At 35.1% G+C, this 14,196-nt stretch overlaps 1 protein-coding gene across 1 annotated transcript; it reads right to left on the reverse strand.

Moving 5' to 3' along the window:
• Positions 1–3,887: 3,887 nt before the first annotated feature.
• Positions 3,888–6,487, reverse strand: LOC110461925 (toll-like receptor 1). The gene is made up of 3 exons (XM_021515661.1): positions 6,393–6,487; positions 4,893–5,233; positions 3,888–4,856 (listed from the first exon to the last, which is right to left on the reverse strand). Exons 1-3 carry the CDS (start codon positions 6,448–6,450, stop codon positions 3,888–3,890), a joined length of 1,368 nt encoding a protein of 455 aa, XP_021371336.1. The 5' UTR covers positions 6,451–6,487.
• Between the last annotated feature and the right edge of the window lie 7,709 nt (positions 6,488–14,196).

Genomic DNA, 14,196 nt, shown 5'->3' on the forward strand with positions numbered 1-14,196 from the left:
GCAAATGTTCTCTGACGTAGCTTCCTTGCTTGTGTATGTTTGTGTGTGCTGTGACTAATATCAGTATAGTATATGTGTATTTCAGACATAACGAGCCCCTGTGATTTGATGGAAGCATCTGCTAGCGCCCAATATCTTGTAATATTTAAAATAAAACAGCAACGTGTTATACAATACGTTTCCTACCATTAAGTTGTATTATATATATGTACGCCTAAATTACTTGCATTTTACATGTTGTCATACAGGACAGAGGTAACGGCTCTATTAAGTGATCAATACTTAATTAAATATATAGTTCATGTTTAGTACAGGATGCTTACTATTTCGATAACATGTTTAATACCTAGTGAGAATAAAATACGTTTTAGAGACTATAGCACCGTTTTAGCAGAGGGGAGACCATCGATATATATTTTAATCCATCTGACTGCGACATCACTTATTGTTCTATTTTTAAAAATGTCACACAGATATGTTAGGTGATTGAAATAATAAAATAAATCGTTTACCAATGTTAATACTGTCTTTTTAAACCCATTGATATTGATGACAATCTAATATAAAATAGCAATAGCGATGCGTGTTATTGTACAGTAACATAATTTGTTTAAACATTAATATTTGCTCTTTATCCTCACATTTTAATGCATAGAGAATGGTTTACGTGTTGAGAGCGTAACATGTAATGCAATTTGGTCAGATTACTACAATTGTGACATCATCGATCTGACTGCAACAACACTGATTCTACTATTTGAAGAACTTAACAACCTGACGAAAGGTGATTTGAAATAATGTTACTAAATATCTACTATATCTGAATGCAAGATATGAATGGTTAAGCAAATACAATGTAGTACTATAGCACTAAAACACGCATTGCTAATGCTACCAAGCCAACAAAATACCCTGTCAAGATTACAGGATTCAAAAGGGATTTTCCTGCATTTTTTAATATCCCATGAAATTCTGACAAGGAGGTAACCAACCCCGATTCTGCGTGGGCTCCACATAAGTTGCGTCTTACGATCATGCAGTTTGATACAGCAGGCTTATTTAATTTGAATTTAAATATATAGATAAAGAAAAAATAAATGTATTGCTTATAAGAAGTAGCACAGCTTCTTTCTATATTTGTTGTATACTTAACTATTAAACGCGTGTACAATTCTGTTTTAAAAAGTCTGTTTAATACAGTGTTTTTGTTCTGTTAATATATGATTATCCACATTCGACTGGTCTTTACTTTTTGTATTTTTCAGTCCTAACTTAAAAAATGTTTGATGTACGGGTTTTACAATATTTTTTGGTCCATTTGCCGGTGTTTCTTTTGTCAAGTGGAATTATAATTTGGCAGTTTTAAAAAGGGATTTCCCTATTCATCGCATTGGGTAAATTGAGAGCACGTTAACAGGCTTGTACTCAACTAAAAGGTAATATGAGATCAAGCTAAAACTTCCGGTATCTTGTGTCTGAACTTTTCGCTGTTTGAGAAATGTAAACGTTTAAATAGAATATTATCTAATCGGCAGAAACGTCAATATATATAGTAATTAATGGAGCCACGACAGTCGAGTAGTAGGACGCCGGTCTCGTGACCAAACGGTTGCGGGTTCGCGCCACGGCACGGCAATGTGTTGTACCTTTGTGCAAGATACTTTACTCCGCTTGTTCCAGTCTACTCAGCTGTAAATGAGTAAGTGGTTGGGGAGTGCTAGAATTGTTGAATGCTAGCTGTTAGCGCCGAAATGGAAGCTCCGGCTGTATGCTCCCCAGGGAGTTGAGAAATGTATTGGCTGATTGCAAAGGCCCTATAACCACGGATAATAATTTGTGAACCACTTTGAGACGACCTACGAACTAGGTTGTGATAAAGCGGTGTTTAAGAACCTCCAATTATTATTAATTATTATTATTGTTTGACATTTGAGGTTTAACTCATATGCAATACTAAGTCTTGATAGTTTTCACGAAAAAATATCAACAAAAGGAAATCAGTTTGTGCGTATGTAATAGAAGTTCCTTTAACAGAGTACATTTGTTTTAGTGCGCAGTATAACATTTACGACCCTGAAAAAATGGGTTTATGCAAAGAGAAGAAATCGTTCTTTCGTACAATATCACTTGGATATAAAACCTCATACCGTTATTCTGAACATATTAACATTCGTGCACATTAAAGGGACACCTTGGTCTATGTTACATATCGATATTGCTACTATATTGTTTTTATTAATTGATTGATTTATTTGTATATAAAACTGTACATATTTTTTATTTGCAGAATAGAATTTCGACAGTACGGACGATTTGTTCATCTAAAAAGCGATTTTTTTTAGAGACACTATATATTTGATAATTAGCTCATGTGACTGGATGCATATGATTTCATGAATGCAGTGATTGCAATCTGTTTAGTCTGTGGCTAAACTCATAATCACTTTAATCCTTACACATTGGTGCGGCTATTTTGGTTTATCAAAATAATAAAACCTTGTTTGTTAGGACACCTGTGTATTGCGGAACCTTGATAATGTGATCACGATGTTTATCGGATGTTGAGGTACATTGATTTATGATGTTTGTTGTTTACATATAATGGATTCCTGTTATTCTGGACACCTTGATTTGTGTTTAAAATATAGCGTGATATTTGTATGGCGTACAGTTAATTGTACAGTCGATCTGCAAATTGAGGTCTATGACAATGGAACCGTAATAGCACCAGAACAATGGTTGCTCAAACATATTGATTTATGATTTCACTATAACCTTGATAATGTTGACATGATCGTTCGTGTATTCAATGGGACCTGGTCGGAATGATCAGTTTTGGTTGTCTGTATAGTAACTTGACAGTAATTGAAGCCAATATCTTTCTTAGCAGTGTGGAATATAACATGTTAACGTAGCTTGGAATAAGAGACATCCCTGTCTGTTGTACGGCTTCAATAATTGCATTCGTTGTAGAGCGATGTTGATTAATACATGAATCAGGAGACTGGGAATGCCGTGGTAAACGAACGATATTTCTTTTGCAGTAATCCCACGAGTGATAAACATATATACCATTTTTTGCGTTGTATTATGTCCACAATTACCCATTTAAATTTACTCATAATCAGTGTATTTTACCGGAACAAAGTTTAAGGTGGGGATTACTATCGTATGGCACACTTGCTGAATGGCTGACTTCGTTATGCGAGTTCTTAAATATATTGAAAACATACCAAGAAATAAAACATCGTGGCGCTACCTATCGTGCAATCAAGTTTCCTCGGTTATATTTCACAAATTCGAAGCCCATCTAGAAAGATTAGCAAAGAAACGAGTTATTGTTCTATTTCGGCATAACAAAATAAAGTAGGTACACACAATTCTTTGTTTTCCATAGATTAATCAAATTTCAAGTGGATAAATTTACCTTAGATAGATTATGAATTTTGTTCTATTTTGTTTTAAATAAAATATAACGAATAGCAATAAACAAAAATACAATTTAGATAAGTTGACGATCCAGAATGATAATTTCCAATTACTATTGAACCATAGGGATGTACTTAAAGACTGTTATATGATAGGTTGTACATTAAGACTTCACCACAAGTACAAAAATACATAATATTACACCATGCATCATCGTCTTATTTCGTGAGTACCTTTATTTATGATTATATTTAATTGACAATACATCTTCTTGCAAACATTCAAATGAAATTATGAAAATTATTTTCTAAACGCATAATGCTTTAATATTAAGAATAAAGCTAATACTATCTATATTTTTTTTACATACTGTTGTACCTAGAGAATTTGACATTTGACATATGTTAAGTTGAAATTCAAAGATAGGCCGATGACATGGATGTATGTGATGTTCACTTTTATATCGTCGATTCGGAGAGTGAACATGCGACAAGTCGTTTATTTCCTTTACGAATACGTTTCAATAACTTTTCCCAGAATAGTTTCCTTGCTGTTCTGAGTCTTGTTTTATCGGTGTTGTGTTCATTTGGCCAATGCAATGGACGTATTTTATGCCAGATGTCTCGGATGAGTTTTGGAAATTCGCTTTGTTTCATGTCATCTAACAAAATAATGATATTCATATTTTCTCTTCCTTCACGAAATGAATATCTACTAGCTACTTTCATAGCGAATGTTGGCCATTCGTATTCAAGGAATTTACAGCTTACTACAAACACAGTTCGATATGAATCATCTATGGCACCCATAATGTTATCACATATGTCCAATCCAGTGTCGAATGTTTTATCCTCGGCACTATATTTGATATCATGTTCTTCAAGCCATGAAGCTAATGTTTTCCGTATCCATTTGCAATCCTCCTTGCAGTATGAAACGAAGATGTCATATGGATATGTGTCATGTTCCACTNATTGCCTGACGCAAATTGTGTCGAGGAACTGTATGTCTGATTTCCCTAACTTAACCACCCCGGCGTTACGTACATAGTTGTAACTGAATCTAATATTGTCAATAGTTCTCCCTCGTAATCCGTATAGGAGAGGCAAAACAGAATTAATATCTCTGTATCGATTCGTATTAATATACAAAGATGACATGTTTTGAAATGGATACAAAGCATTAGCTTCTAAAGTTCTCGTTTTTACATAAAGTCTCAAGATAGAAATATTCATTCGCTCTAATCCTTGGAATGATGTGTTTCTTATCGACAATTTCCCATAAAACTCCAATGTGTTCAAATTAGTTAATCTCAAAAATCCTTTTCCGAAACTGCAACCATCAAATATATCTATAGCAAGAGCCTCAATATGTGACAAAGTCCAAAACACAGAGTCTGGGATGACTTTCCTCAAATAGAAGTTGTTGTTGTTTATTCTAAGAACTCGGAGATTATTCAGGGNCCTATTTATTCTCAGAACTCGGAGATTATTCAGGGGTTGGAATACGGATCTTGTAAATGAGGACACATCAAGTTGGTTGTATGATAGATCTAGGTACTTCAGGTTTACAAGGGCCTCAAACGCTCCAGACAGTAAAATCGACAATTTGTTTCTACTAAGTGTGAGATGTTCTAAAAATGGTAAATGTGTAAATGATCCATTAAGTAAGATTGTCAAGTTGTTGCTACGGAGATCGAGAGAGGTTGCATTCCTTGGTATATCCAGAGGGATGGCCTGAGGACGACATCGTAAACACGTGACTTGGGATTCATCATATATACTGCAGCAATTCGGTAGTGCATCTGAAAGTAGAATAAATCGTAATGATACAGAGAATATAAGAGAAATGTCTGTTGATAGTTATGACCAGCATAACAACCTAATCGAAGGAACTGGCAGAATGTATTTCGAAAATGACGAATGTTTGTTATTAATTTTATACAGGCAAGGTTAAACAAAATGTTTTCGAAAATCAAGCTGCTACACAAAACCACAAAACAATTGACATGACTTAATACCGTACGATCCTCCCCCTTCCGCCCCCACCCTTATTAGAGTTAGATTAAAGATTAAAAAAGTGAGGTAAAAAAAGACAAAATTACATTATGAGAGTGTGAAAATGTGAGAGAGAACAAAATGAACAGGCTTTGATTTTTGAATAAAGAAAATAGAGAGGTGTTTCAAGTATTGTGGGTTGTCGCTGGGGCGGCCCATCCCCAGACAATCCACGAATGATGTATGTACACCAAAAACGAAACAAAAAAAACCCTGCTTCAGTGAACTATCGATCAAGATTTTGAGTGTGCTTAAGTGTAGTACTATATAATAACCGGGTCTTTTTATTTACATTTATTGATATGTTACAACACAATGAAATGAGTTATTCATTGCCACGCGTGTCACACACAAACACGATCTTTTGACAATCGGTTGCTCGACCAGGAGAATGGTCAGACAAAGGAATGACTGTAAAACAAGATGACCGACTATGAGAAATTCGATGGAGCTAAGGACGGCAAGTACTCATTGATAGAGAGTTACGTAAATTTTCGAAATTCAGAAATTGGTAGGAGAAGACTGGGCCTTCAGTCGTAGGTTATTATTCACACGAAACTGATTTCGTGTATTTTCTGGGATGCATGTGTTAGTGTTTGGGGATGACTTCAGTAGACCGACAATATATTTACTCTAAACTAGAAGACCGTTATGTTGAAGAACATGGTAATACAGTTAGCACACTGTATGTTGCACCTGGTAATCACATCCCAGTTAATCATGTTTACATATCACAAAGAAATACTTCTATTAATGACATCTTAGTTTGGTATGTTTATAAACCACTGTAACGTAACAGTTCATATTAATGGAAGTATGGCGTTATAGACGGTGTTAACATACACAACATGTTAAATACACAATCACAAATCACCAAATACTTCTGACAATCCATAAAATGTTTACCTGAAAAGCTGATATTCCACATGAAGAAGACTATCAGAAAAATTGAAAAGTTCCCCATGCTGTCGTACGGTCTGGCATCCAGGAAGCAAATGAATGGTAAATACATTCGATGCACATATGTATGATTTTGTGTATGTGTGTTTACGTCACAGACATGTCTATATTTTCCCGTGTTTCTACTTAAAGTCAAAGGCCTTGTTAGCTTCTCGAGACCGTTGTTTCGTTTTACCTTAGGTCTTGGTTCATTGTTGCAGTTGCATAATATTAAGCAAAACTATACTATTAATTACAACAAATAATACACAAACAACTACAATTTCATAATTTCCTCATGTCACCGTATTTTAAAATAGTGTTAGACCGTGTAAATAACTATCCTTGTTGCATTGAAGTCACCCGTATAGGTAACTGTAAGGTTTTTCTGTATTCACACCCACGCATTTGTTTTGCTTCACTTCGTTTTCTGAATGGCCTTGCATATTAATTACCAGTCTGCATTAATAGAACTGATCAGATTGCGTCATATCAACGCCTGCTATTTGGTTTGACGTATCTGTTAGCTTATTGGTGGCCGTGTTTTGGAAGATTCGTTATTAAGAACATCGTTTGTTTTAAGTGTACATGTGGGGATATTGGAACAATCATATACTTTTACAGTGGAATCTTGGTAAATGGGGACCTGTTGAAATCGGACCTTTTTCAATCGAACCAATTAGTTTGGCTCTTATAAAATCCGTCTTTAACTAGAGTAATTAAACTATGGCTCATCTGATCTCTGTCTTCTGTGTCACCCAGACCACCACACAGCCATCTTGAATTTGGCAGTTGAACTGCGTTACCAGTATTGTAAATGTATGTTCCCCTTGGTCCCCTTGTTAAGAATGCTCCTGGCCTGGCCAAAATAAGAATGCATCGGTCATTGACAGAACTTCTAATTATTTGTTTTTATCATTTTGCATATATTTATGCAATTCTTATCGATAACTTTTTTTGTCATAGCGACAATTCATATTATGAGGTTTAAGTTAATACACAAGATTCCTGTTTAGACCCAAAGTGTTGATAATCAGCTATAAGCATGGTTGAAGGGCTACTAAGTTTTTGAAAATTAATGACCTTGACATTTATTCATTCAAAGCTGGAAAACTTTGATTCATGTATTCATGAAAACTAAATTATACAATGTACATTTATCAAAAATGCCTGTATTTTTTCATGGAATTCTGACTAACGTCCCCATTTTAGATTCGCTCATCGTAGAAAAGGTTCTTCATAACATTTATGGATAGCAGATTGTCAGATTAATGTGTGTTGGTGTGATACCAGGATCTGTGTCAGTCACTAATTCAGATGTATTATGTTTTGTTTGTAGTGGGACCGTGCCACCACCGGTATCATTTATAGTGCCACCTCACTTGAATGCTACAGCGCAGATACCGCAACATCCGCTCCAACCCATTGTATACCCCACTTGGGTTATTGGAGTTGTGTGGGCAGAAGAAAAACATCTTCTCTGATTGTTCCATGCGTACGACGACTTCGGGGATCAAACCCCGGCCGCCTGTGTTTACCGCTCGACCAATTCGCCAATTGTCCATACGTCTGTGCAGGGGGTGTCGCCTTGGTGATATTACTAGTCCCAAATAACATCCGTATAAAATCTTATGATGTACCAGCGCGTACATACATGTGACAAATAAACAATTAGATAAATATGTTTAATCAGTATCTGATAATGAATATCGGTAATTGATAACAAATAACTTTGAATTATGTGCCTCAGCAGTCTATTGATGCAGTAGGAAGATACAACTATATTAAACAATGTTTTAATCTGATACTGTCAGGGACATGATTGAGCAGAGAAAGGGCTTATCATATCATTACTGTATACACACTCTGTTATTAGTTACAAATACGTTCAAAATTCGTCTCTGTTTGAATTCCTATTAAGTTATTTTGGAGTGGAATTATGTTCATATCAATACTGTATACCCGTTCTGTTGTCAGTGGGGACAGTTGACAGTTTATTGTTGGGAGAAGATAGTAATCTCAGTTGCGTCAACTATAACAAGTAAATAAGATAATCTGTAAATTCGTATATTTCAATATCGATTCTTTAGATTGAAATTAATGATATGAAATGGCTTCTTATAATGGTTAATAATAGAAACATCTACAACAAATAGCGAGCTGAAGCTAAAGATCATTGTTTTCTCTTAACTTAAAATAGTCAACATATTAGCAAAAAGGAAAAATCTGATTGACACATAATTATCCATTATATTAAATTCAACAAAGAGCTCAATTAACAAAGTGTAAAGTTTAACTCTAGTGTACATGTTTGTTGAACTTTTCATTAAATCTAGTTAGGTTTTACATTGGCTTGGTTTGGTTTGGTTTAGTATTGTTTAACGTCCTATCAACAGCTATGGTCATGTAAGGACGGCCTTCCCTGTGTACAAGATTCATACGTGTAGTGTATGCGTGTGTGTTTTGGGATGGTGCCATATGTTCGTGTTTGTCTCCTTGTGATAGCGCGGAACCTCCACGCAAGCACGCATACACTACACATGGAGGTACGTCCTTAAATGACCTTAGCTGTTAATAAGAGGTTAAACCAAACATTGGCTTCCATACGTATTTAGCAGGAAAGAAAAAGATTCTTCAGTATATTTATTCCATTGAGATATGTTCAGTGTAATAGATCCAACAGCATGGATTTGGTTTTACTATTGGTTTGTTCTACTGTGTTCTAATATGCTGAAATAAAATGCATATGTTTGTATATATATAAACAGCTTGGGCTGTTTATTTCCACTGTGTGGAACATATTCTAGCCTTTATAATCGTGTATGAATATACAATATTGTACATAAACAACATATCATTTTTTTATATTACTTTTTTTCCGTGTGAGCTTTTTCACAGTCCTTCAGTTTATGTTTGGATACCATCAAGTGAAAAAGCATTGTAATTATCGTCACCAAAACAAAATATGCATAATTGTTTCGATGTTTGAGTTAATTGACATTTTACCTGTGGAAAATGCAAGAGGGACTATCTCACACGCCAGTCCTCTTATGTATATCACTCTCGTAGATTTATAATCATTATACAATTTTCATTCAGAAATAACATTTTAAAATAGACTATTTAGTCATCTGTCGATAATAATGTTGTAGATTAATAGTTTGTTTTCTTTCGGAAATGCCATAAAGGATATAGATCATATTGATACAGTCCTTTTCTAGACAAAGATCTAGTAAGATTGTGTAGTAAGATTGTTATTTCATCAATATTTCAATCCAAAAGTCTACAGCAACCGACTGTCTGTCAGGATATTTGTTAATAAATATCTTCACTGATCAAGAAATATGTATATACCATTGTTAAATAAGATCTCTCTTGATGGCAAGCTATTTTGATCTGTATCAGTAGAGAGCTTTGTTATAGAAATATGAATCAGGAGAGAGCTTTTTAATGCGATATCGAGATACAAACGGTTGAACCGGTTGCAACAGAGTTGTTTGTTTATAAAATAAGGTCGAACCCAGTAATCATATATCGTTTTCAGGTGAGCCTTGACAAAGCCTTGCAAGGCCTGCATTAACATTTGCAGGTCCGCCAGGATTTAAACCCAAAAATGGTACATATAAAAACACACAAACCGGTTGTTCCGCATAAACAAACAGGCCCCGGTATCAATAGAGAGCTTCATTAATACATATCTTTATCAGTAGGGAGCTTCCTTAACACATTCACCCCTGAAGACTCATTTGAACTCTTCCAGTTGAAAGGTTGGAATAGTTCATTATGAAATTTCAGTGGTGAATGAGTTAATTGAAATTTGTGTTGATAAAAAACTTTGCCAAGTCAAATTTAAAACCATGGAAACACAGTAGTTAACAGTGGTTTATAGAAGTGTCTTCTGTTGACAAATCATTTTCGTTATAATATTACCGGTAGATGATTATTATATACTGTAGTATGATGATATGGTATACTCACATTGTCAATCTTAATAATCTAAAACCACCCAAAAGGACCACTTCAAAACATTATTGTCCTCCAAATGTTTGTATTGTGTGGTCATGTATTACTTGACATTTTTGCTGCTGACCTAGGGGTAGAATTTCTATATCCAACATGTAGACATAATGTCAACTCTTTTACTGCCACATCTGACTCGAAATTTAAGGAAGCATGACATTAATAATGGAAATGCATTACTTAATATGGCAAACTTTCTAGATAATTTCTAGGTAACATACATTTAGAAAGAAAAGTATGGTAAACCAATGATAAAGCTCAAATTAAAAAAATACCATGCCAGATCTTCATGACAAGCTTGTGCTGTAATTTCTGTAATCTAAAGAGGGTGTCAATTACCGATGGCAAGAACGACACAGTCAGTCAAACAGCTTTTGACTGACTGTAACGTCGTCATCTGAATTTGGGTGTCTTCATTGTGAAGGTCATGTCGTAATTTTAATGTCGGATACCACTGACAAAGATGCATGAGACGTATAGTTTTTGAATTAAATGCTGAATTTCGATTAATTAATTTAATTTCCTATGAGATCAGAACTGCTAGCATGATTTATATAATTTGTCATTACCAGTTTGCTATCATATTGACTATGAATATCAACTGATAGCAGTTCAATGGCTAAATGTACGACGCATACAAATTCAGTTTTGTATGTTATGTAAAATCCTCTATGCATTAAATAATCAATGTGTACATTGTCTAATGTAGAACATGAAGTAGGCATAAAAGATAAATACAGCCTGGGATATGTCATCGAAAATGTGTACAAGTCCTCCACGGGTATTACAATATATTGACAATGTTACGAAAATTTTGTCATGGCTTTATTGCAGTGAAACAAATCAGAATGAAATTAAAAAAAAACACCATCATATGAAGGAACAATTTCGTTGTTTGTGACTACTCTACCTACTCCATAGTAAAACTACTGTATTATAGTAATAGTGTTGTAGTACGTTAGAACTACCACTCCGTAGTAAAACTACTGTATTACAGTAATAGTGTTGTAGTACGTTAGAACTACCTACTCCATAGCAAAACTACTGTATTATAGTAATAGTGTTGTAGTACGTTAGAACTACCACTCCGTAGTAAAACTACTGTATTACAGTAATAGTGCTGTAGTACGTTAGAACTACCTACTCCGTAGTAAAACTACTGTATTATAGTAATAGTGCTGTAGTACGTTAGAACTACCTACTCCGTAGTAAAACTACTGGATTACAGTAATAGTGTCGTAGTACGTTAGAACTACCTACTCCGTAGTAAAACTACTGTATTATTGTAATAGTGCTGTAGTACGTTAGAACTACCTACTCCATAGTAAAACTACTGTATTACAGTAATAGTGTCGTAGTACGTTAGAACTACCTACTCCGTAGTAAAACAACTGTATTATAGTAATAGTGTTGTAGTACGTTAGAACTACCTACTCCGTAGTTAAACTACTGTATTACAGTAATAGTGTTGTAGTACTTTAGAACTACCTACTCCATAGTAAAACTACTGTATTACAGTAATAGTGTTGTAGTATTTTAGAACTACCTACTCCATAATAAAACTACTGTATTATAGTAATAGTGTTGTAGTACGTTAGAACTACCTACTCCAAATATTATGAGAAGTTCTTTTTACACAACCAATGAAACTTCCCATGTGACGTTTCGATGACTAGTACGATATGTACACTGTCACCTTCATCAGACAAATGACCAATGAAGCGTATGCACACAAAGGTGTAGAATGTGAACGAGTTGTACAAAACCAAAGGCCAAGTGGTCATCCCGTACGTAAAGGGTATATCCGAAACCATCCAGAGGATATATCGCGTTCATGGCATAGCAACAGCCATGAAACCCCACAAGACGCTTTGCAATATCCTAGTACACCCTAAGGATAAAACACCTAAAGAAAACGTCGCAGAATGCGTATACAAAAACGGATGCAAAAACTGCGACGCGTTGTATATTGGAGAGACTGGAAGTCGATTTGGGGTCCGCCTTGGTGAACACCGGAAAGACACAGAAACCCAAGAAGGTAGGAAATTCACCAGATCTGAAAGAAAACAGTCGGAGTCCCAGATAAATAAATCGGCAATCACAGACCATGCCACACAGAAAAAACATGTGATTGTTCAAGCGGCAGATAAAGGAAGCCATCTGGATACGCCGTTGTAGGCCAGTTCTAAATCGAGACGAGGGGGCTCAAAGACTCTCGCACATCTATGACCAAGTGTTAACAAAGCGTAGCTGAATTGAGTCATTTTGGTTTATATATAACGACTATTGTACATACGTTGCCAGCGTAGCCGAAATCGACATCGATTTTATAGACAACTCGTACACATTCTACACCTTTGTGTGCATACGCTTCATTGGTCATTTGTCTGATGAAGGTAACAGTGTACATATCGTACAAGTCATCGAAACATCACATAGAAAATGTTATTGGTTGTGTAAAAAGAACTTCTCATAATCCATACTTACCAAACTGAAGAAAATGTTTAGAAATACCTACTCCGTAGTAAAACTACTGTACTATAGTTATAGTGTTGTAGTACGTTAGAACTACCTACTCCATAGCAAAACTACTGTATTACAGTTATAGTGTTGTAGTACGTTAGAACTACCTACTCCGTAGTAAAACTACTGTATTACAGCAATAGTGTTGTAGTATTTTAGAACTACCTTATCCGTTGTAAGACTACTGTATTATAGTAATAGTGTTGTAGTATTTTAGAACTACCTTATCCGTTGTAAAACTACTGTATTATAGTAATAGTGTTGTAGTACGTTAGAACTACCTACTCCATAGCAAAACTACTGTATTATAGTTATAGTGTTGTAGTACGTTAGAACTACCTACTCCATAGTAAAACTACTGTATTACAGTAATAGTGTTGTAGTATTTTAGAACTACCTTATCCGTTGTAAAACTACTGGATTACAGTAATAGTGTTGTAGTATTTTAGAACTACCTTATCCGTTGTAAAACTACTGTATTACAGTAATAGTGTTGTAGTATTTTAGAACTACCTTATCCGTAGTAAATTTCTTCTAATGCATCCATCTAAAAAAACTAACTGTATTCCATGTTTTTAGTTTTATAATTGTATTGTATAGATTTGCGTCGTGTCCGTCCGTCCGCTCTCTTGGCCGGGCTCTATCTCCTACACTACTAGTCACTGGAACTTTATACTTGGAGTATGGATTCATCTTCGTAAGGCGGTGTGTCGTACATCAAAGTAGGTCACTCTGTTTTTGACCTTTGACCTGCATCAAAGAAAAGGTTTGTCCGGGCTCTATCTCTTACACTACTAGTCACTGGAACTTCTTGCTTGGGGCTTTGGGCTTGGGTTCACTTGCATTGAAGAAGAAGCATACTTGCCTGTCAGGTAAGATGGATTTCATGGAACAAGTTTCACAACTGCAAAAACTTAATCATCGTTGAGGTTTCAATATGAACTTGCCGAGTCCACCAACTAGTTAACAGTCCTACACATTGTCTTGGAGGAATTCTTGACTTGATCTTATCATCGAAAGTATAGCCAGTGAAAAATACACCTGTGTTCTTCTCAGATCACCATCTTGTTGCCATAAAATACTGTTAAACTCATCCTAAACATAACTAGCATACAACCATATTCCTTACGTATGTGACACCATATTCCTTACGTATGTGACACCATATTCCTTACGTATGTGACACCATATTCCTTACGTATGTGACACCATATTCCTTACGTATGTG

This window comes from Mizuhopecten yessoensis, unplaced genomic scaffold (assembly GCF_002113885.1).
Source record: "Mizuhopecten yessoensis strain PY_sf001 unplaced genomic scaffold, ASM211388v2 scaffold10707, whole genome shotgun sequence".
NCBI lineage: Eukaryota > Metazoa > Mollusca > Bivalvia > Pectinida > Pectinidae > Mizuhopecten > Mizuhopecten yessoensis.